A 24,228-nucleotide genomic window follows, 5' to 3' on the forward strand; every position below is an offset into this window, starting at 1 on the left:
AGAATCAACGGATGAGTATTGTTAGGCGTGAAATGCCACTCGAACCCAGAGCTAGTTGGTTCTCCCCGAACTACGCTGAGGCGTACCATTTAACTATATATCTAGGCGAAAGCACAACTCTTCAAATACAATCAACTGCTACCTACAAACTATTCAAATAAGGAATAAATTTGAGTTCAAATTTACATTAACAACAAATTCATGAAAGGGTCAAACTATGCATGTTTGGCATATTCGAATAAGAAAAAACTCTGAGAGATTGCTTCGAAATAAGATTCTTGCTGCTGGCAGGACGGTTAGTATTAAAAAAAAAGGCAGCCTGGTGTACTAAAGCTCCCCGCTATGCACAGGGTCCGGGGAAGGGCCCACCACAGGACGGCTAGTATATTGTAAAAAATGATGAACTATATGCCAAAGCCAGAAGCATAAAACAAAATATTTCTTCCTATGAATGCCAATCAATTTATATTATTGTCATTTCAAGTGACTTTTAACTGCTTAAATAATAATGAACATATTCTCAAATGGTTCCAAATACAAATAAACAAAAGGGAGGCACAATAGCATCTTTTGCACCAGACTAAGTACAGAAATGTTTCAACACCCGTACCGGATCCTTAAAAAATGCACTACTTTGGAGGGTCTGACTCACCAGCGGCATCATTTTTGAAGAGTTCGAGCAACATAGCTACATAGTCTTGACAATCAATGAGTGTATATTACTAGCCAAGCTTACTCTTTGCACTTGTCAATCAGTACCCTATTCTTCAGGTATCGTCTTTCTCTCATCACGTGACTCGTCCTCTCTCCCCCTTCCGTCATAAGGAGTGGCTCGACTCTAGGAAAAAAAATTCACAAGTTTTTTCCACTGGTAGTTGAAACTTTATCATGGCTGATCATAATGATCAAAACCTTGCTCCTAGTGAGCTTCTTTTAGCTAAAACACAATCATGGAACCAGCTCTATTTCTTCATAGAACATGTAACATTGAAATGTGCACTTCAATTAGGCATACCTAATGCCATAACCAAACATGGCAAACCAATGACACTATCAAAACTCATGTCTTCCCTCTCTATTAGCCCTTCAAAATATCCCTATTTTCTCCGCCTTACACGAATATTAGTTCGTTATGGCTTGTTGATTCTACAAAAACATGAAGACACCAACGTTGACAATGGTGATGATGGTAAAGGGTGTTATTCGCTTGCACCAGCTGACCGATATATCATGAAGGACGGGCCTTGGAACTCGATGGAAGATCAAGATTCATTTTTCTTTAAAGCATGGAACTGTTTAGGTGATTGGTTCAGGAATGAGGAGATTTATTCTGGAGTAAACTTTCGAGAGATACGATTAGTGGTAACTGGTTTCATGTGAACATGGCTAGAGATTCACGATCATTCATGAACGTATTGATTGGTAACGTGTTTAAGGATGTTTTCAAAGGATTGACGTCTTTAGTGGATGTTGGAGGAGGGACTGGTACTGTTGCAATGACCATAACCAAAAAATTCCCTGACATGAAATGTATTGTTCTTGATCTTCCCCCCATTGTGGCTAACTTGCACGGAAGTGAAAATTTGGAGTTTGTAGCTGGCGATATGTTTCAGAAAATTCCCCCTGCTAATGCAGTCTTACTCAAGGTAAATCATTCGACTTTTCCCTAAAAAATCCACTGTTTCTTCAACTTTTATATGATCGATGTGTAGAAATTTTTATCTGTATTGACATAATATTGGAATGAGATGAGTTCAAATGGAGTAGCATGGTCCGGCTGACTCTGTTAGGCAAGAGGACTGCCCCTACATATTGACTGGCCTGTTGATAGGCCATACATAGGCCGTTTCCTATAAGGGCTTTATCGCTCATAATGGGCGACAGTATTTTGGCATACATTGTTCTTAATTTAAAGATGATTCATATAGCATATATATAAATTCTTGAATCTTTTCAACGTAAAGAAATTCTAATGTAGTCGCAAAGGTAGTGAAAAACTTGCTTTAGGTAGCAAATTTGAGTTTCATTGTTATGAAGGTTTGCCTATAGCAGAGTTAGAGTGGCGGAAGGAGGTTCATTTGAACCCCTTTCACAGAAAAATTGTCTATACATAAGGTCAAATATATTTTTTATATATATATAATAGATGTTGAATCTCTTAATGAAAATCCAGCCTATGCGACTGCCTATAGTAAGGCAAGAAAGTATTGGTATTAACTATTAGTTTCTTTTATAACAATAACCTACCCAATGTAATCCCACAAGTGAGGTTCGGGGATGATAGAGTGTACTTACCCCTACCTCGTAAAGATAAAGAGGTTGTTTCCAATTGACCCTCGGCTCAAATAAAGCATAGCAATGCAGTTTGAAAAAGAGAATACGGAAATGAAAGCAGTAACAACAAAAAAATAGGCGAACAAGAAACTATGAGAATGCTAGTTTCTCTTATCTTTTCCTCATTTTTTTTTTCATCTTGTCTCTTCTCTAATTAAATTTGTACATGTTAATTTTACAGTCAATTTTGCATGATTGGAATGATGAAGAATGTGTGAAAATTTTGAAGAATTGCAAGGATGCAATAACAGGAAGTGGAAAAGTTATAATTATAGATATGGTGATGGAAAATCCAGAGTTGGATGATGTATCTTTTCAAGCACAACTCTTCATAGACATGTTGATGATGGTTTTCTTGGGTAGCAAAGAGAGGAACAAAAAAGAATGGGAAAAGCTTTTCTTTGATGCTGGTTTTACTAGTTACAAAATTATTTTGACTCTTGGTTTGAGGTCTGTCATTGAGGTCTATCCTTAGAGCTATTGGTGTCCGGTATCCATATTGAGGATCGAATAGAATTCGATTCTTGCTAAAACACTCCCCCTTGGGGGTAAGTTGTTGCAATACGAAATATTTTAATATTATCATCCGTTATATTTTGAGTCATTTGTCTTTTTCTCCTTGGTAGGGAGGGGGCTTAACTTCACCTCTCTTAACGAGCCTATAAGGCGCGCATTGAGGTTAGTTAGGCCAGTGAGTTGCGAATACCAGATAGTTTAGGAAAAGTACTATTTTTTGTTTCTAAATCTACCTTTACCTTTTCAATTAATGGAGTATTTATTGAGACATTTAAGGAGAAACAAGGTATTGTTTAGATTGATTGACACAAAAGCTTAGTATTAAGCATAAAGAACTTAGTGTGATCTCTAAGGAACTAAGTTGAGACTACTTTAATGCTATGTTGCTCGGACTCTTTAAAATTGTTGACGAGTGCATCTGATCCTCTAAAAGTAGTGCAGTTCTAGAGGATCTGACACAGGTGCGACAACATTTTTAAAGATTCTGAGCAACATAGCTTTAATGTATGATAGTTAGAGTGAAAACAATGGTAGGTATCCTAGCTCTTTTATATTTTTACTCTCTGTAAAGTTTTCTCTGATATCAAGTCTTGTATATTCCTTCATCTGCAATTCTTTTCTTCCTGTTCTATACTTGGAATTAAAAACACACATGATGCTTCAGCGTACGAAATGAAGAACTTGCTTCGCTTAAAGTTCAGTTAGACAGCGAGATTGTTTTTCGATTAGTTAGAAAGAATACTGTCAATTTGGTCTATAATAATCGTTGTAATCTCGAGTACACCAGTCATCAGGAATACTAGTGTAGTCATTCATGTGCTTCGAAGTAGTATAGTTATACACAAATATAACAGAAACAAAACAAAACAAAATAGTACTAGTTTGTATACATAAACAAGAGTATAAAGATCAATCAGTATCATAGTAACAAAGTACGTAAAAAAGAAAAACGATGAATTCAACAAACATGACATTCAGGAATACCTATCATGGAAAAAAAAAAGTAGTTTGTGTTCAATCCTACATTAGTTGTTGCCTTTTTGATGAGTCGCATAATAGGTCTGGACGCCGGCGAGTAATGTATCAGAAACTTGCAAACAAATGACAAAAAGAGCTGCAATAAACGCGACAACAGTCCATGGGGTATTAAAATGAGTGTTTTTCCACTCAGCAATCCAAATCTTGCCTTTGTTGTTGTAATGATTCTCAATTTTGGCTTTCACATCAACATAGGCATGTGGATTAGGCACCAAATCCCTTGCTATCTCATTGAAGAGATCGGCCACTTCTTGATCACTTCCAAGAAAGTTCAGAAGTATACCTTTTGATCTCAGCTCCTTCACATCTTCTGGTTGATCGACAAGAGAATCCATGAAGCTAAGATAAGATGTAATTGCAAAGTCATCTGGTGTATCAGGACATGCTTCATATGCGACCAAGTTTAAAAACTCCGACTTGGTAGAATCATCTATGGTTATAGGTGGAAGTGTTAATTGACCTGAACAATGAAATGAAGTGAACTTAACATCTGAAAGACGACGACTCTTTCCAGGCCTGAAATGGATTCCTGCTCTCCGCAGCTCCATGGCTGAACGATATGAGCACCACTCACCTGTTAGATAACATCCACCTTCAGAGAAAGCCTTCGGGTCTATGCGGTATGTTTTTAATAGCTCGAGGAGATGAGCAGGAAGCCGAATTTTCATGCTTTCTTGTTTGGTATCGGAAGACTCTTCTCCTCCACAAATCTTGTGAAAAAAGTTCATGACTTTATGAGTACATGTGCATCTTTCAGGATGGGGACTTCCCCCAAATACCTCAAGAAAGAATTCCTTGATAATTTGAATGAATCCGTGAGGTGGAGTTTGTTTTATATGTGCACTCGAGATGAACTTTTTTATCATCCCCATTCCATCATTATTCTTGAACTTACAGCTCATTAGCACCTGCAAGACTTCAAATGGTAACTGATTCTCAAGTAAGAAAAGATCACGACGAATGAAAGCTATATCATGGCTCTTCATTTTGAGCTCCTTATAATTGCCGGTGACAATGCAGTGAAAGTATTGGAGGATGAAGCATCCATCCAGGAGCATCATCTGTGCAAACTCCTCGTGGCTGTACTTTTTGATCACTTCATCATCATAACACTCCCTGACATTCGGCATAATGTTCTTGACCTTTTTGTAAAGCACATCAATGGACACTGAAGTTGTCGGAAGCCATTTTAAGACCCCTTCAGGTCTTTCTTTAGTACTATCTTGATCAGCAAACTGAATCGCCAGTAACTCCTTGCGCTTCTCCATAAGTTGAAGTTTTGGTTTGCCATGGTGAAATGGACCGATGGAAACCACAAGGGGCTCATAGCACCTTATGTTTGCTTCAATCTCGCGATGCATTTTTGGCACCTTTTGAATTTTTGGCTTCTGCAATGAGCCAATGTCCCCTCTTCTCTTCTCCAATGTATGTAGCCACTGTCTCTCATTTTCACTGATTTCTTGAGAATTCGAGATTGAATCTTGATGAATTGTGATGCGACATTCATCAGCAAATATTTCATTAATGCCAATACTCCTACCTTCTTCATTAGTAACCATTGTTCTTTTAGCAGATTGTTTGTCCATCTTTTGTGAAAAATCTTGATAGTAACTGAAATTTCTTGAGAATGTTTGTGTGTTTTAACTGAAACATTGGACTAGTATATTTAAGTTACTTTCACTTTGGGCCAAGTGATTTTTCTTCATTGTCAAGTTAAGTATTGTGTACATATTCCTAGTTAGTTTAATTCTTTACCTGCCTGGTTAGTTTAATTCTTTATTGTCAAGTTAAGTATTGTGTACATATTCCTAGTTAGTTTAATTCTTTACCTGCCTGGTAAGAAACTTTATGTCTAGTGCTATTGTATTTTCTACTTTCGTATCTTTCGAACCATAAAAATAGTCACTCTACCTTAGCTCTGAGGTAGTAGTACGGTGTTGTAAACCAAACGGGAGAGCCCAACCTGAAAGACTAGTCTAATAGGTGAGAGAACCCATTTGGCTTATAATCCTCTTAGCATTTCTCTATTTTTCCAATGTGGGACAATTGGGTTCATAACAATCGCCTCCGCTTGAGAACCAACGACCTCATTGGTCACAACTGGCACCCCTCTTAGGTCCAGGCCACCACTCCGAGTTGTGGATCCATGCATGGATCGATCTTCGTTGGTCACGGCTATGCCCAGTTGGTCACGACTGGCACCCCTCTTGGGTCCAGGCCACCACTACTGGCACACAGGCCACCACTACGAGTCACGTCCCAACGCGCGGCTCCCCACACATGGATCGATACTCGTTAGTCACAACTGGCACCCCTCTTGGGTCCAGGCCACCACTCTTAGTGCGCAGGCCCCAAGTCACGGCCCAACGCATGAGACTCTTAATGAAAGCACCAATGTTATAAACCAAACGGGAGAGCCCAACCCAAAAGACTAGTCTAATAGGTGGGAGAACCCATTTGGCTTATAATCCCTTAGCATTTCTCTATTTTTCCAATGTGGGAAAATTGGTTCATAACATACGGACAACGTAAACTCTACTTTCCCCAGATCCCACTATGTATTGAATGGCGTTGCTTTACAAATTTCATCGTTTGATGGTCGTGAACACCACTTTACGAAGTTCAAGGTATATATATATATATATATATCTTTTTTTGAAGTCAAGAGGGTTAGATGACACTCTTTCGTCCATGTAGGTCCGTCTTTAACCGTCTCGTACTTTCAAGGTGTTCCATCTTTAGCTAAATTTGTATCATTTGGTTGGATCCTCGTTTGCACTTTGAACCATGACTTGCAAAATGGCACCATAGGCCCGTCTAAACCACCCAGATCCTCTCAATAGTCTGTCGGGGGCCGCCGGGGGATTATCAACTAAAATCAGGCTCAGGCCCGGGGCCTACTCTCGAACCGTGGGCTAACGCTCACCAAAACTTACAAAAAATGATCCGTTTGTATCGTTTTGCCTGTTTGACTTGCAAAATGGCACCCCCGGCCTCACCGAACCTCCCAAATCCCCTCAACAGCCCGTTTGGGGCCGCCAGGTGATTTTCGCCCAAAAGCCGAACCTGGGCCCACCCCTTGAACCGTGGGCTAACACATCAAAACTCGCAAAAATGGTTCGTGAGCACCATTTCACACGTTTGACTTGCAAAATGGCACTACCGGCCTCGTCAAACCACCCAGATCCCCTCTTTCAAAGATAATATAGTAAAATTACTCTTATTATTTAGTCTTTACTGTCACACCCCTTTTTCGCTCGAAGGGATCCAAGGTCAAAGGTTTTTCCAATTAAAGTGACGATATTGAATAGGGATTATTTTAGTTTCAGAGTCGCTACTTGGAATTGAGTTATGGTGTTCCAAGTCACCTTATTGAATCTCTAATCAAAAGGAAATGACTCTTATTATGGTCTGCGAAAACAGAAGACCGGGTAAGGAATTCTGTTGACCGAGGGGAAGGTGTGAGGCACCCCTCGAGTCCCATAGTTCTAGCACGGTCGCTTTATTGACTTATCTTGACTTAAATTAAATTATTTTATAAATTGTGTGAAGGCTTAAGAATGCTCATTTTAATATACTAAATTTATTTAAGACTCTTGTATTTTTTTTAAAAAATGATTAAAGTAATTTTTAGAAAAGTATTTATCAAGTTGTATTATTACATACTAGAATTTTAAGTGTCTAAGAAAGATGCGTACACCGCATTCTTAATTGAGACGATTTTGTTTTTAAATGCTTGAAATTTTCTAGCAATAAACTAATCTAGTAAAACAATTATTAATCTTTGTTAATGATAATGAAATAACAATAAAATAAAATAAAATAAAAATAAAGTGGATAATAATAAATATAATAATAAAATAAAATTAAATACATACGAAATTAGTCATATAACATTTAATTTTATTATGATTCCTCATATTATATTTATCTAAAAAAATAAAATAAAATAAAAAATCAGTTAATTAATACTTAAGAGATAAAGCAAAGATTCCTTTTTCTGCTAAACATGCATAATGGACTTAATTTCCTCCTAACCAATTTCAACCAAATAATACAGTATAACTTTTTTTTTTTAATTTATTAGTAAATCAAATATAAAATATCATAAAATTACAACTTTAACTATTGATAGAGAAAGATTATTTAATTTAACGAAATAATTCTTAAAATTTATTAATGATAATGAATAATTATAATGATAAACATAACAAATAATAAAATATTCACAACTACTTATATATTATTTTGATTTTTATTATAATCCTAAAAATTATTCTTTTAAAAATAAATTATTTAATTAAAAATCAATTAAAAATTCATTCCAAAAAAATTGAAATAAAGAAAAACAGAAAACGTATTATATAGGAAATTCCAAGGACCATTAAATAATTAAATCAAAAGATAAGTCAACCTTTCTTTTACAGATAAAATAATAATAAAAAAAATCAACAGAATATTCTATGAATTATACAAAAGAGCATTTGTATGGTTATGATGTTCGACTAAGCCTGCACGCCGGTGATTAACTCCGGCGAGGCGCTACAGATCTGGTAGGGGAGTGACGGCGCGACTGGAAAGGGAACAAGGGGGTGTCCATGGACGCGCCAGTTGGTAGTGGTCCGGCAAAGTGGAGCGGCGCGGCGCGGGTGGCCTCACTGGCCGTTTGGTTGCTGTTTTTTTTAACGGTTTTCGAGGGAGTTTTGGTGGTTGTTTGGCCGAATTTTAGATGGGTTTCCGGCGAGAAAAAGGAAGTCCGTGCACGATTGATGATTAGTTTCTGGCGATAAGCCGCCAAAAAAAACAAATTTCTGAACTGCTTTTCTCCTTTATTTTCAAATTTTTTATTATTGATTTTTCCGTCGTTCGTTATACTGTGTGTGATATGTGCAGTATACAAATTGATAAATTACATGTAAGTATACAGTGTGTGTAAAATCGAATTCTGTGAATACATGTGTGTGTGCTGTGAATATATCCGTTAAAACATGTCCAAGTCCGTTATACATGATTTCAAATATTTATATAATCAGATATATACTATAACTTATAATCATATTAATATCAATAATCAAACTTTTGCATATCAGATGATACATGAAGTCATTGAACAATAATTTATAAAATAACAATACAAAAACAGATAAAAACCTATTTGATGAATTCAAACGATTGTAAGTACAAAATATTGCCACCGGAAACTCAACGAAAACTGATTTCCACTTCAACTTTTCTCTTTTTGGACTGATGATTTGCTCTCTGTTAATTTTCTCTCTATTTTTTTTATCTGATCCTCTGATAGTGAATGTCAAAGTACATTTTCTTTTCTTAAAGGGGGGAAAATCCTTTTATAATGGGACTCTTAGGAGGGAACAATTATTATTTTATGGGGGAGTATTTATTTTTTAGGCAGATAGAGATAGGATTCAAAATTTAAACTAATTAATTAATAATTTTTATTTAAAAAAGTAGAAGATAATAATAATAATAATAAATAAAGATAATAAATAATAATAATAATAAATATAAATATAACTAATTTTTATATCTAACAAAACATAATGAAAATTTATAAATAACCAAAATAAATATAATAAGATCATATTTAAACTACTAATTTATTTATTAAAATTTAAAAACAAATATATATATTTTTTTGATTTTTTTTTGTAAATATCTCAAAATTAACTTTATTTAATTTTAAACTAAGAATTTATTAAAAATAAAAATAAGAATAAAAATAATATATGATCACGTATATAAATATAAAATATTTAATATCGATAAACAAGTTAAAATTTAGGGAGGACCAAAAATCACGTGTCTACATTTTTCCCCCCTCTTTGTGTGAAATATCGAAGAGTTTTCATACAAAGAAGTAGACAGGATATGAATGATTTTTGAATCTCCAATTATTTGGAAAGTAAAGATAAAAATTAAAATAAAAATAAAAGAAAAATGTTTGACCGAGTCCTATTTTCGGACGTCCTACCTATCCCAGGTTATAAGGGAACCAGGTCACGAGTAGTTCAAAGGTAATTTGGTGAGAGAAAAAGTTAGAGTCGAGTGAGATTCCGTCGAATTTCCAGTTGACAACTTCTGCCTTTACATTCAACTGACTAATAAAAAAAATGAAAAATTACAAATAAAAATTGCAATTTCTAGAATCTTGATTTGAATTTTCATCACTTGAAGTTGAAAATTCACCCTGTTCTTCAGGCAGATCTCTGACTTGTTATTTCTTCATCCTGTTCTTCAGGTGGACTCCTGGACTTACAATTTCTTCACCCTGTTCTTTAGGCGGGCTCCTGAACTTCCTTTTTCTTCACCCTGTTCTTCAGGTGGGCTCCTGAACTTCTTTTTTCTTCACCCTGTTCTTCAGGCGGGCTCCTGGACTTATAATTTCTTTACCCTGTTCTTCAGGCGGGCTCCTGGACTTACAACTTCTTCACCCTGTTCTTTAGGCGGGCTCCTGGACTTTCAATTTCTTCACCCTGTTCTTCAGGCGGGCTTCTGGACTTCCAATTTCTTCACCCTGTTCTTCAGGCGGGCTCCTAGACTTCCTTTTTATTCACCCTGTTCTTCAGGCGGGTTCCTGACTTCCAATTTCTTCACCCTGTTCTTCAGGCGGGCTCTTGGACTTACAATTTCTTCACCCTGTTCTTCAGGTGGGCTCCTAGACTCATAATTTCTGATTTTTAAATATATTCCTAAACTCAAAATAAAAGGTGAAACAGAAAAATAACATCCCATTCTTCAGGAGGGTTCGAAGCAAAAAGTAAATTCCCATTCTTCAGGAGGGTCTTGTGCAAAATAATAAATTCCATACAACACACATAAAATTTTACCCCAGTTTGTACTGAAATTTTTTTATGTGTCACCAGATCTTAATACATCTCACAAAGAATAAAGTTTACCATGACCGAGATCCATCATCAGATACTGTAACCATGTTTCTTGCGTTGACAAAAATGTGAAATTGCATCCTTTATTTAAAAACTTTGGTGTAAAAAAGAATATCCCATCTCTGTTTCAAACAAAGAAGAATTGTGAGTTTTAAAATATGTGGTGGTTGGTTTGTGTCATTTGTCTTTTGAAGTGGCCACTCTCGCACTTGCCATGCTCAACTCTTTTCCAATCCATGATAATATTCATTGAATTGTCATACTTCTAACTCAGAATTCTGACTACTGAGATCCTCAACTCAAATTATGTTTCTGTTGTATGATGCTTCTGAGTTTAGCTTCCAATACATCCCTTAGATTTTCAAGAGTTTAAAATGGTCAAATCACCATCATCTTGAGTACCTTACTTTTACTTTGAAACGTTTTCTCTGTGCATCGACCCTTTGTCTTGCTTTGTACCCTTAAAGGAGTTGGTAGCGAGTTTGGAGTCCTTTCTCACTCGACCTGACGTGAATTTAACTTAAAAGACAACAAAAAATTTTCTTTTGATGACAAGGACACAAAAAATAAAAAATTAAAATAAAACAAAAAAGAAAAAGACAATAGGCATCTCTTTCTCAAAAAAAAAAGAGAAAACTTATCTGAATGTGAAAACCGATTCTGGTGATTATGACATGCATTTTAAATCAAACAGCTAAATCTACCCACACCAATCATTTGTCAACTTTTGCCCACTTATTGAGATTGAAACTGAGCCATTGTTGAATTTATTCACTATAAATTACTATCCTCCTTCGGCTTGTGGCAACTCAATGGTTTTTTGCCAACGAGTCAACCTCATTTTCACTTCTTTCTTGGGTTGCAGTTGCCTTATGGTGCCCAATAGGGTTTTCACCAATAAGACTCTCTCATTTTTTTATTTTTTTTTTAGAAAATAACACCTAAAATATGAAATATCATGCACTCATAACATGTTTAGCCTTTACATTCTCAAAGATTGATCTGAAGGTCTTTCTTTGGTTGTAACTTGGCTTTTGGATAGGGTTAAAAAGAAAGGGCAGCATGAGGCTCAAAATTTATATAATCATTGGGTAACGCATACAACTTTTGGAATCGACCTCTTTTAAGGAAATAAACTTTTGCCCCAGTATTCTTTCATTCTGGGTAATTTAAATTTTCTTTTGGTTGGACCAAACTCCGGAGTAGAGTTGTCTACGTATCTTGTTGTAACGTCCCGGAAAACGGGTCCCGGAGCATCACACGGTGCTTGAGGCTACGAGTAGCCCCAAGCTAACACTTTGATCTATTTTCATTCAGTTCAACACAAATCAACGGGGTTTCCATAAATAACCCTCAAATATCAACAGAGTAATCATCATTCAAGAATAAAAGAATTTCAGAAAGATAACAAAATACGACTTATTAGTCAACTCCCAACATCTATACTAGTCTGACAAGCCTCTAAGAAAATCAATAAAACCAGCGATCCATTGAGACATGCCCCAACTGACTCATACTCAGTTATCAAATGTAAACAATTCCATGAAACCAACATCAGACATCAAGTCCTCGAAACATGAGGACTCACCACAATAGAGGATATAGAACAGCGTGCCCGAAGAATCACTGTCGAACCTGGAACTGAGCACCTAAACCTACATTACGAGAAAATACAGCCCACATCCGAAGATGTGGGTCAGTACCATGGAAAGAAACCGAGTATATGGGGGTGTATGCAGTTGTATAAACATCATCATCATAAATATTTATAAGAAATATGCAGGATGTATGAAAGACTCACATAGCCCGAAGAAAATCATCATAATCATGAGAGGATGAAATAAGTACAATAACACATGTGAGTTATCATATAATTTGTCAATCACTTTCAGTTCATCAAGAATATCAATTCTCGTATGGAAATATCATTTAAATCTTTCGAAAAAATAACTTTAACAATTCCACTTTCAAATCACTTCACCATTCACCACAGACATAAGGAAACACACACACACACTAGGAGATCCTATAACCGACATAAACCATGTGAGCTACATGGAGTCCAACGTACAACCCACGTTGGGGAGAGTCGTCCTATCCTTACCATCGGAAAATAGGTGCGGGTACTTGGATCGGAGTTCGCGAAAAATAGGTGTGGGTACTTGGATCGCATATCCGCCTCAGCTTCCCATGTTGCACCCTCAACAGATTGGTTTCGCCACAACACCTTGACCAAGGGAACTTCTTTGTTCCTTAGTCTTCGGACACTGAAATCAAGAATCTCAACAGGAATCTTATCAAAAGAAAGATTTTCTTGAATGTCAGCACTTACAGAGGAATCCACTACCACAACTTTGCTAATATGCTTTCTAAGCATAGAGACATGGAATATTGGATGAACAGAGGACAACTCGGAAGGCAACTCGACCTCGTAAGCTACCTTACCAACACGACTAAGAATTTTGTAAGGACCAATATAATGGGGACTAAGCTTCCCCTTCTTTCCGAATCTCTTCACCCCCCTCATGGGTGAAATTTTCAGATACACTAGGTCACCAACTTCAAACTCAAGGTCTCTCTTTCTAACATCCACATATGACTTCTGACGACTCAGCGTAGTTTTCAACCTTTCCCTAATAAACTTAACTTTTTCCATAGCCTCAAATACCGAATTAGGACCACTCACAACCGCTTCACCCACCTCGAACCAACCTATGAGTGATCTACACTTCCTCCCATATAAGGCTTCAAACGGAGCCATGCCAATACTAGAGTGGAAACTGTTATTGTAAACAAACTCTATCAACGGTAAGTGATCATCCCAACTTCCCTTAAAGTCAAGTGCACAAGCTCTCAACATATCCTCTAAGGTCTGGATGGTCCGCTCAGCTTGACCATCGGTCTGCGGATGAAAAACAGAACTCAAAAGCACTTGGGTACCAAGACCCTTTTGAAAAGCTTTCCAAAATTGAGAAAGGAACTGAGTACCCCTATCCGAAATGATAGACAACGGAACTCCATGCAGTATGACTAGCTCTCGGATATACGATCTAGCGTAATCCTCAGCAGTATATAAAGTATGAACAGGCAAGAAATGAGCAGACTTAGTCAACCAATTAACCACAACCCAAATGGAACTATGATGGCATCGGGAAGGAGGTAAACCAATTACGAAGTCCATATTTATCTCTTCCCACTTCCAGGTTGGAATACTAAACTCTTGCATCATACCACCAGGTCTTTGGTGTTCAACCTTAACCTGTTGGCATGTTGCACACTTAGCTACAAATACTGTTATATCTTTCTTCATGCTACTCCACCAATAGATTTCTCGCAAATATCGGTACATCTTGGTGGCACCAGAATGAATAGAATATCGCGTCCCGTACGCTTCAGCCATAATCCTCTATCTCAGATCATTAATATTCGGGACACATAATCTACCCTGCAATCTCAACACACCATCCCCCCTTGGGAGAAAACCTCTACTTTTTGGTCCTTGACTGACTCCTTCAGTCTGACCAAACTAGCATCTAAGTATTGTTTTTTATTCACTTCCGAAACCAAAGAGGATTCGGAACTACTCTGAACCCCTATACTACCTTCAACAGAGTCAAACAACCTAACCCCTAATCTAGCCAAATGATGTACATCACGAGCCAACTCTTTCTTACCTTCTACCACATGTGAAACACTACCCATGGACACTCTACTTAGGGCATCCGCCACAACATTGGCCTTGCTCGGATGGTACAGCACACTCATATCATAATTCTTTAACAATTCTAACCATTGTCTCTGCCTAAGATTCAATTCTCTCTGGGTAAACACATACTGCAGACTCTTATGATTATTGAAAACATCAACATGGACACCATACAAATAGTGTCTCCAGATTTTCAAAGCAAACACAACAGTAGCCAACTCAAGGTCATGGGTGGGGTAATTTTTCTCATGGGGTTTCAACTGTCTAGAAGCATAAGCTATCACCTTACCCTTTTGCATCAATACGCAACCCAACCCAACTCTCAAAGCATCACAGTACACCACAAAACCATCAACACCATCAGGCAAAGTCAAAACAGGGGCTGAAGTGAGTCAAGTTTTCAACTCCTGAAAACTCTTCTCACAAGATTCGGACCACAAGAACTTCACTTTCTTTTGGGTAAACCAAGTCATAGGAGACGCTATAGAGGAGAAACCCTTAACAAAATGGCGGTAATAGCCAGCTAAACCCAAGAAACTTTGGATATCAGTCGGAGAAATAGGTCTAGGCTAATTTCTAACAGCTTCGGTCTTTTGGAGATCAACTCTAATACCCTCGAAAGAAATGATATGACCTAGAAAAGCAATTGACCTTAGCCAAAACTCACACTTACTGAACTTGGCAAATAACTTGTGATCTCTAAAGGTTTGCAAGATAGTTCGGAGATGATCAAAATGTTTATCCTCACTACGGGAGTACACTAGTATATCATCGATGAACACTATGACAAACATATCTAGATATGGTCTGAACACTCGATTCATGAGGTCCATGAAAGCTGCTGGGGCATTAGTTAACCCGAAAGACATAACAAAAAACTCAAAATGGCCATAACGAGTTTGAAAAATGATTTTCGGGATGTCACACTCCCTAACTTTGAGTTGATGATAGCCGGAACGAAGGTCTATGTTTGAGAAATAACTTGCACCTTGCAATTGGTCAAACAAATCATCTATTCTCGGAAGAGGGTACTTATTTTTGATAGTGACTTTATTCAGTTGGTGGTAATCAATGCACATACGCGAAGAGCCATCTTTCTTTCTCACAAACAACACAGGAGCACCCCAAGGAGAAACACTAGGCCTTATGAAACCCTTATCTAGTAGATCTTTGAGTTGCTCTTTCAATTCCTTAAGTTCTGTAGGGGCCATACGGTAAGGAAGAATAGAAATGGGCTGAGTATCGGGAAGAAGATCAATCCTAAACTCTATCTCTCTATCAGGAGGTATCCCTGGGAGATCATCCGAAAAGACCTCAGAAAACTCATTGACGACGTTAATAGACTGGAGAGTTAGAGTCTCAGACTTAGTGTCTTTGACTCTAACCAAATGGTAAATACACCCTTTGGAAATAAGATTTCTAGCTTTGAGGTAAGAGATAAAATGACTCTTGGGTGACACAGAATTCCCAGACCACTCAAACACGGATGCACCCAGAAACTGAAACTTGACCACTCGGGTCCGATAATCAATAGAGGCATAAGAAGAATACAGCCAGTCCATACCCAGAATCACATCAAAATCTACCATGTCTAACTCAATCAGATCATCCAACAAGACTCTATGAAGAACGGTAACAGTACACTTTTTATACACTTTCTGGGCAACAATCGAATCACCCAGTGGGGTAGAACTAGGATAGGCTCAGGAATAATCTTAGGACTCATTTCAAAATTCACAGCAATCAAAGGTGTAACATATGAGAAACTGGATCCAGGATCCAACAAAGCATACAAATCAAACTGAAATATACGAAGCATACCAGTAACAACATCGGGAGAGTCCTCCTGTTCCTGGCAGGACGGTAAAGCATATAATCTATTCTGGTGCTGCCCGCCAGCATTGCTAGAAGAGGCGCCCTGAGCTAGGGCTGGGCGAGTCGCTAAAACTGGAGCACTAACAGTTTGAGTCTGGGTCTGAGAGCGATAGTCACGATGTCTTTGTCCATCCTGTGGACAATCTCTAACTCTGTGACCCATGTCACCACACCAGAAACAACCCCTCTTCTCACCCCAACACTCACCCAAATGAGCCGTACCATACTTAGGACACAGGGGACGATTTGGCTTACTGCCAGCATTGTACTGGGACCTGGATGCATATGACCTGCTACCTTGATCCTGCCTACCTCTAGGCACGGGAGCACTAGCAGATGACGGTGCTTGCATAGATGAATGATCCTGATACTGAGGGCGACTCCCTCCCTACGATCTAGTCTGACCCTGTCTATGCTGCTCGGACCTAGCTCTCTTATTCTCTTTCATTCTATCTCTCTCTTTAATTTTATCTGCCTTAATCTGTTGGGCATGAGTCATCAGCCTAGAAAGATTCATCTCACTATTCAGCATAGCAGACCTACACTCCTTAACCACATAACTAGACACTACAGTCACAAACTTACTCATACTAGCCCGATTATCAACCACTAAGTCAGGAGCATACTTGGCCAACTGATTGAAGTTCATAAACTCTTCCACCTTCGCCTCCTTCATCTCCAAAGGGAAAAACTTATCCAGGAATGCATCCTGGAACTCTTGCCAAGTTGTAGGGACAGCTTCCTTACCTCTACCTTTCCTCCAAGCAACAACCCAGTCATAAGCAAGGTCTTTCAACCTATACGCAGCCAACTCCACACTATGTTCCTCAGATACATGCATCAATTGAGTAATCTTTTGCACCTCCTCTAAAAACAATTGTGGATCCTCATTAGACTTGGACCCATAGGATTCCGACGGATTCATTCGCATGAAGTCACGGATCTTGGCAGTAGCTGAATCACCTCTCTGCTGCTGTAGAGCCAGTGCTGGGTTGGCCTGAATATTTACAGTAACAGCTTGGGCCAGCGCCTGAAATGCTGCCTGAAATTCAGCATGAGACACGTTTTCATTCAATGGGTCAGTGGGTTGAGGTTGCTGACCATCATTATTTTTTCTCGCTCGACGTGGAGGCATATTTCAAAAAGAGGAGAGTACGAATCAATATTAGAGAGAGACACTTTAAGCATGATAGACTTCTGAAAGAAAGAATCACACTTTTTCCTAAAATGCCTTGTAGCCTCTTGCTCATAGATGTGGCGCGCTACACACCGATGATCAAGACTCTGCTTAACGTGGCTTGTCAGACTCCCTAGGACACCTTAAAACCTTAGGCTCTGATACCAAGTTTGTAATGCCCCTAAAAATGGGTCCCAGAGCATCACACGGTGCTTAAGGCTATGAGTAGCCCCAAGCTAACCCTTTGAGCCATTTTCATTCAGTTCAACAAAAATCAATGGGGTTTCCATAAATAACCCTCAAATATCAACAGAGTAATCATCATTCAAGAATAAAAGAATTTCATAAAGATAACAAAATACGACTTGTTAGTCAACTCCCAACATCTATACTAGTCTGACCAGCCTCTAAGAAAATCAATAAAACCAGCGAGCCATTGAGACATGCCCCAACTGACTCATACTCAATTATCAAATGTAAACAATTCCATGAAACCAACATCAGACATCACGTCCTCAGAACATGAGGACTCACTACAACAGAGGATGTAGAACAGCGTGCCTGAAGAATCACTGTCAAATCTAGAATTGAGCACCTGAACCTACATTACGAGAAAATGCAGCCCACATCCGAAGATGTGGGTCAGTACCATGGAAAGGAACCGAGTATATGGGGGTGTATGCAGTTATATAAATATCATCATCATAAATATTTATAAGAAATATGCAGGATGTATGAAAGACTCACATAGCCCGAAGAAAATCATCATAATTATGAGAGGATGAAATAAGTACAATAACACATGTGAGTCATCATATAATTTGTCAATCACTTTCAGTTCATTAAGAATATCAATTCTTATAATGTAAATATCATTTAAATCTTTCGAAAGAATAACTTTCACAATTCCACTTTCAAATCACTTCACCATTCACCATAGACACAAGGAAACACACACACACTGGGAGATCCTATAACTGACATAAACTATATGAGCTACATGGAGTCCAATGTACAACCCACGTTGGGGAGAGCCGTCCTATCCTTACCATCGGAGTAGGACTATCGATATCAAATCCACACAAACTAGTGATCACTATATAAATCAGCCTCAGGCTCACTCCTACGGGGGCACGTAGTTCTTGGGAAGTAAGGTCGCTTTATACCTCCCACTCGGTGCTAAAGATTTCTTCCAGACTTAGCTCAGATCATTTCAAAGACAATCCACAACAAAACAATTTCAGTAATATATAAATATACATCGGGAGACATCATGCTTCCCATCTATCAAAATCAACCACGTTGTGAATTTCTTTCATACTCGAGTTCAAAACAACTCCATTAAGACCAAAAGGTCAAATCATTCAAAATATCTCAAATATTCAACATCAATGTGCTTATAACACACACTTTCTAAAAAAACACAATTTCCAATGGGGATTCACGACCCAAATATCAAAATCATGATAAATATCGTTCAAGATTCATGCTTTATATCTCCACACATGTAAATTCATCTTTCAAAATCATAAACATCAAGATTTCATAATAATCATCATAAGATATGGGTTCATGCTTCAAATTCATAAAAAATCAAATAAAAATCATGCCTTTGTAAAGAAAATTACTTTTGGGCACAAGAACGAAAGAGTTCTTGTTGAAAAATCCCACATACCTTGAATGATGAACTTTAGATCGATACTCATTTTTGAGATGTTGATCGTGCCTTTGAATGATGGTTCTTGGAGTTTTTGAACTAGGAACTTGGAATCTTGAATAAATTTGCAGAATTAATGGTGAACTTTGGAGGTTCTTGAATTTGGATGTAGGAGCTTAGGTTTTTCTTTTTGAGGGAATTTGATGAAATATAACATATAATGCTTCTAATAGGCTTTAATATAGGGTTTGGATGGATTTTGGGTGAGGGAGAATGACCAAAACGCCCCTAAAAATCAAAAAAATTCTCGAATCTATCCTTTGGTGGACTGTTTTGATAGTCTGAAGTAGATCAACCATAACATTTTACTCCGATATCCAAATTGGATGAAATCAATTTCATTAGAAAGAGGACTCTCATATCTTTCCATTGATATATAGTATCTCACCCAGATCATTGTGTACGGAGAGTTATAATCATTTGAAGTTGACCCAAAAATTCACTTTTGATAGGCTGAAGTAGATCGACCATAACTTTTTGCTCCGATAGACAAATTGGATGAAACTAATTTCATTGGAAAGAGGACTCGCAAAGATTTCCGTTGATATATAGTAGACTACTCAGATTATTATGTACGAGGAGTTATGATCATTTAAAGTTAGAGCAAAAATACGCCAGGCCTCAGTACTTTTTCCTGCACGTTTTACTATTCACTACTATTCATAGTTCGATCGGAATGTTCATAACTCATCGCTCGGGTGTCCGTTTTGGATGATCCACATATTGTTGGAAAGATTATTCGATACTCTACGCAATGGAGGGTCATAATCTAAGACATTCCACATGAAAAATTTATAATTCTTTCTAGAAGATAGAACCCAACACGTTTACGCACAAAATTTCAACGAAAAATTTCCCGGGGTATTACACTTGTCATTACAAGAATCAGGTCAAACGTAGTTCAAGACATCTTGTTCTTTTGCTTGTTTTTGAATGTTTGATTGATTTCTTCTCTATTTTTTTCAACTCTTTTTTTTTTAGTTTAATTTGATTCCAAAAGAGGGGTACGAAGAAAAATAAAAGCTCAAAGGGGTAAGCAAAGGTTGATATATTATTCAGATAGTAGAACAAAATGCCTTCATCATTTCAATCTTTAAAAATGTAAGTACAAAACATACATAACATAATTGTACATGAATATCATACATAATATCTTTTAACTACATCAGCATTGACCAGTATTCCCTCTATTTTGCCTTCTACATTAGTCAGATATAATGTGCCATTAGGTAACACTTTCTTCACCATGAATGGCCCATGCCAATTAGGAGAAAATTTGCCTTTGGCTTCAATCTGATGAGGTAGAATGCATCTTAGTACCAACTGACCAACTTCAAAATGTCTAGATGCACCTTTTTGTTATATGCTCATGCCATTCTCTTCTGGTATAGTTATCCATGACATACTGATGTCAATATTTTTTCATCAATCAAGCTTAATTGCTCCAAATGATTCTTGACCCATTGGTCTTCATCAATTTCAGCTTCCACAACTACTCAAAGAGATGAAATCTCAATCTCTGCAGGTATAACTGCTTCAGTTCCATAAACGAACAAGTAAGGAGTTGTACCAATTAAAGTTCAAACTGTAGTACGATAACCCAACAAAGAAAAAGGTAACTTTTCATGCCATTGTCAGGAACCCTGCACCATCTTACGGAGAATTTTCTTTAAGTTCTTATTGGCAGCTTCTACAGCTCCATTCACCTTTGGACGATAAGGAGTTGAATTTCGATGCATAATTTTAAATTGCTGGTAGGCTTCTTGCATGAGATGGCTATTGAGATTTCGCAGCATTATCTGTGACAATTATCTTTGGAATGCCGAATCGACAAATAATGTTGGAGTGAATAAAATCAACTACTACTTTTTGGTCACTGACTTGAAAGTCGCTGCTTCCACCCACTTCATGAAGTAATCAATGGCTACCAAGATGAACCTATGTCCGTTCGAGGCCTTTGGTTCAATTGATCCAATTACATCCATTCCCCAAGCCACAAAAGGCCATGGAGCAGTCATTGTATGCAACTCAGATGGAGGAGAATGTATTAAGTATCTATGTACCTGGAATTCATGATATTTACAAATGAAATTATGGAATCTCGCTCCATGGTGAGCCAATAATAAATTGCTCGGAGTATTTTCTTTGCCAAAATATACCCACTCATGTGTGGTCCACAAATCCCAGAATGTACTTCAGTCATTATTTTTGAAGCTTCTTTAGCATCTACACACCTCAGAAGTCCCAAATCAGGAGTCCTCTTATACAAGATTCCTCCACTTAAAAAAATACACTAGACAAACTTCGAATGGTTCTCTTTGATCACTATTAGCATGTACAGGATATTTTTCAGTCTGAGTATATTCTTTGATATCATAGAACCACGGCTCCCCATCAAGTTCTTCTTCAACCACATTACAATATGCATGTTGATCATGAATCTGTATATGCAAAGGGTCAATATAAGTTTTGTCGAGATATTAAAGCATCAAAGATAAGGTCGCCAAAGCATCAACAGTCTCATTATGAGCTTTGGGAATGTGTTTGAACTTCATTACTACAAATCGTTGACAAAGATATTGCAAACAACTTCTATATGGTAGGATTTTCGAATCAAAAGTCTCCCAATCTCCTTGAATTTGGTGGACTAATAAATCTGAATCTCCTAATACCAACAATTCTTGGACCCCCATGTCAATGGCTAATCTCAATCCCAAAATGCAAGCTTTATATTCTGCCATATTATTGGTATAGTAGAATCGAAGTTGGGTTGTTATAGGATAATATTGTCCTGATTCAGAAATAAAAACCGCTCCTATCCCCACTCCTTTTATATTAGCAGCTCCATCAAAGAACAACTTTCAGCCCGAATGACAATCGTCAGAAATAAACTCATCAACATACAATACCTCCTCATCTGGAAAATAAGTCTTCAATGGTTCATACTCCTCATCAATAGGATTCTCAGCCAAATGATCCGCTAAGCTTGAGCTTTCATTGCATTTCATGTCACATAAATAATATCAAACTCTGTGAGCAACATCTGCCATTTCGCGAGTCTGCCTGTGGGCATAGACTTCTGGAAAATGTACTTTAAAGGATCCATATGAGAGATAAGGTAAGTAGTATAAGATGACAAGTAATGTTTCAGCTTTTGGGCTACCCAAGTTAAGGCGCAACACGTCTTCTCAAGAAGAGTATACTTAGCCTCATAAATTGTAAACTTTTTGCTAAGGTAGTATATGGCCTGTTTTCTTCTGCCTATAACATCATGTTGACCCAATACACAGCCAAAAGAATTGTCTAACAAAGACATGTACAATATCAAAGGTCTGCCTGGCTCTGGAGGAACCAAGATAGGCGGATTCGACAAGTACTTCTTAATTCTGTCAAATGCCTTTTGACATTTTTCAGCCCATTCAACTTTAGCATTCTTCTTCAACAACTTGAATATTGGCTCGCAGGTTGTCGTAAGCTGATCAATAAATCTACTGATATAATTCAACCTTCCAAGTAAATTCATCACCTCCGTTTTATTCTTTGGTGGAGGTAAATCTTGAATAGCTTTTATTTTTGAAGGGTCTAACTCAATGCCGCGCTGACTGACTATAAACCCCAAGAGTTTTTCCGATGGAACTGCAAATACACATTTTGCTGGGTTAAGTTTGAGATCATACCTCCGAATCCCTTCAAAGAATTTTCTCAAATCTTTGACATGGTTAGACTGCTCTTTTGATTTAATGATCACATCATCCACATAAACTTCAATCTCTTTGTGCATCATGTCGTGAAACATTGTAGTCATTGCCCTCATATAAGTTGCCCCAGCATTCTTTAGTCTGAAAGGCATGACTCGATAATGATATGTTCCCCATGGAGTAATAAATGATGTCTTTTCCGCATCTTCTGGATCCATAATGATCTGGTGATACCCTGCATAGCAATCCACAAAAGATGTAATATCATGTTTGGCATAATTGTCCAACAAAATATGAATATTGGGAAGTGAAAAATTATCTTTCAGACTTGCTTTATTTAAATCATGATAATCAACACACATCCGAACTTTGTCATCCTTCTTTGGAACACGGACAATATTTGCCAACCAAGTAGGATATTGGGCCACTCGAATGACTTTAGCCTCGAGTTACTTCATGATTTCCTCTTTGATTTTTACACTCATGTTAGTTTTGAACTTTCTTAGCTTTTGCTTGATAGGAGGAAAAGCAGGATCAATTGGCAACTTGTGAACTACCAAATCGGTGCTTAAACTGGGCATATCATCATAAGACCACACAAAGATGTCTTTATACTCATGCAAAGCTTCAATTATAACTTTCTTTTGTTGTGGTTGAACATGTACACTTATCTTAGTCTCCCTAATATTTTCATGATCTCCTAAATTGATCGTCTCAGTTTCTTCCAAATTGGAATTTGTCTTATTCTCAAACTGTTTGAAATCTTTGCTTATATCCCCAAATGCTTCTCCTTCATCGTATTCAAATTCTTTATTCATTATTTCATAATTAGATTGAGTTTTTAAATCTGGTTGACAATTTTTCATGCATGTCATATCATTATAATTGGCATAAAAAGAACTGTATGATAGAATATAAATAAATAAAAATCAGACTCAAAATAAAATGAAGGGAAACTACGCTTTATTAGAAACATAGATAGAAAGAGTTTTAACCTAAAATACCAAGTTTAAAGTTCTAAATTACAATCCTAGAATGATTTGAATTACATGAGTAAAAACAAACAAACTACTAAGACTGTAAGAAAAACGAACAAACTACCGAGACTCCTTTATAATAGGGAGAGGAATGGCCTCCCAATTGTTAAGCTGGACATCAGGGCCGACAAACTGCACATCTGCATTGCTGGTACCTTCCCTAATTTCAACCATATCAGCTTCAATGAACATATTCTAAAAAAGGCCAATCAACTCTGTATCATC

At 37.4% G+C, this 24,228-nt stretch overlaps 1 protein-coding gene and 1 pseudogene across 1 annotated transcript; one reads left to right on the forward strand and one right to left on the reverse strand.

Annotated features, from left to right (window-relative positions):
- Positions 1-888: 888 nt before the first annotated feature.
- Positions 889-2,809, forward strand: LOC107861464 (annotated as a pseudogene).
- An 896-nt stretch (positions 2,810-3,705) lies between these two features.
- On the reverse strand, positions 3,706-5,518 carry LOC107861465 (UPF0481 protein At3g47200-like). Its single transcript, XM_016706800.2, has one exon. The coding sequence runs from the start codon at positions 5,472-5,474 to the stop codon at positions 3,876-3,878; it is 1,599 nt and encodes a 532-aa protein (XP_016562286.2). The 5' UTR covers positions 5,475-5,518; the 3' UTR covers positions 3,706-3,875.
- Between the last annotated feature and the right edge of the window lie 18,710 nt (positions 5,519-24,228).

The sequence above is a fragment of the Capsicum annuum genome, chromosome 2 (genome assembly GCF_002878395.1).
Source record: "Capsicum annuum cultivar UCD-10X-F1 chromosome 2, UCD10Xv1.1, whole genome shotgun sequence".
In the NCBI taxonomy this organism is placed as follows: Eukaryota; Viridiplantae; Streptophyta; class Magnoliopsida; order Solanales; family Solanaceae; genus Capsicum; species Capsicum annuum.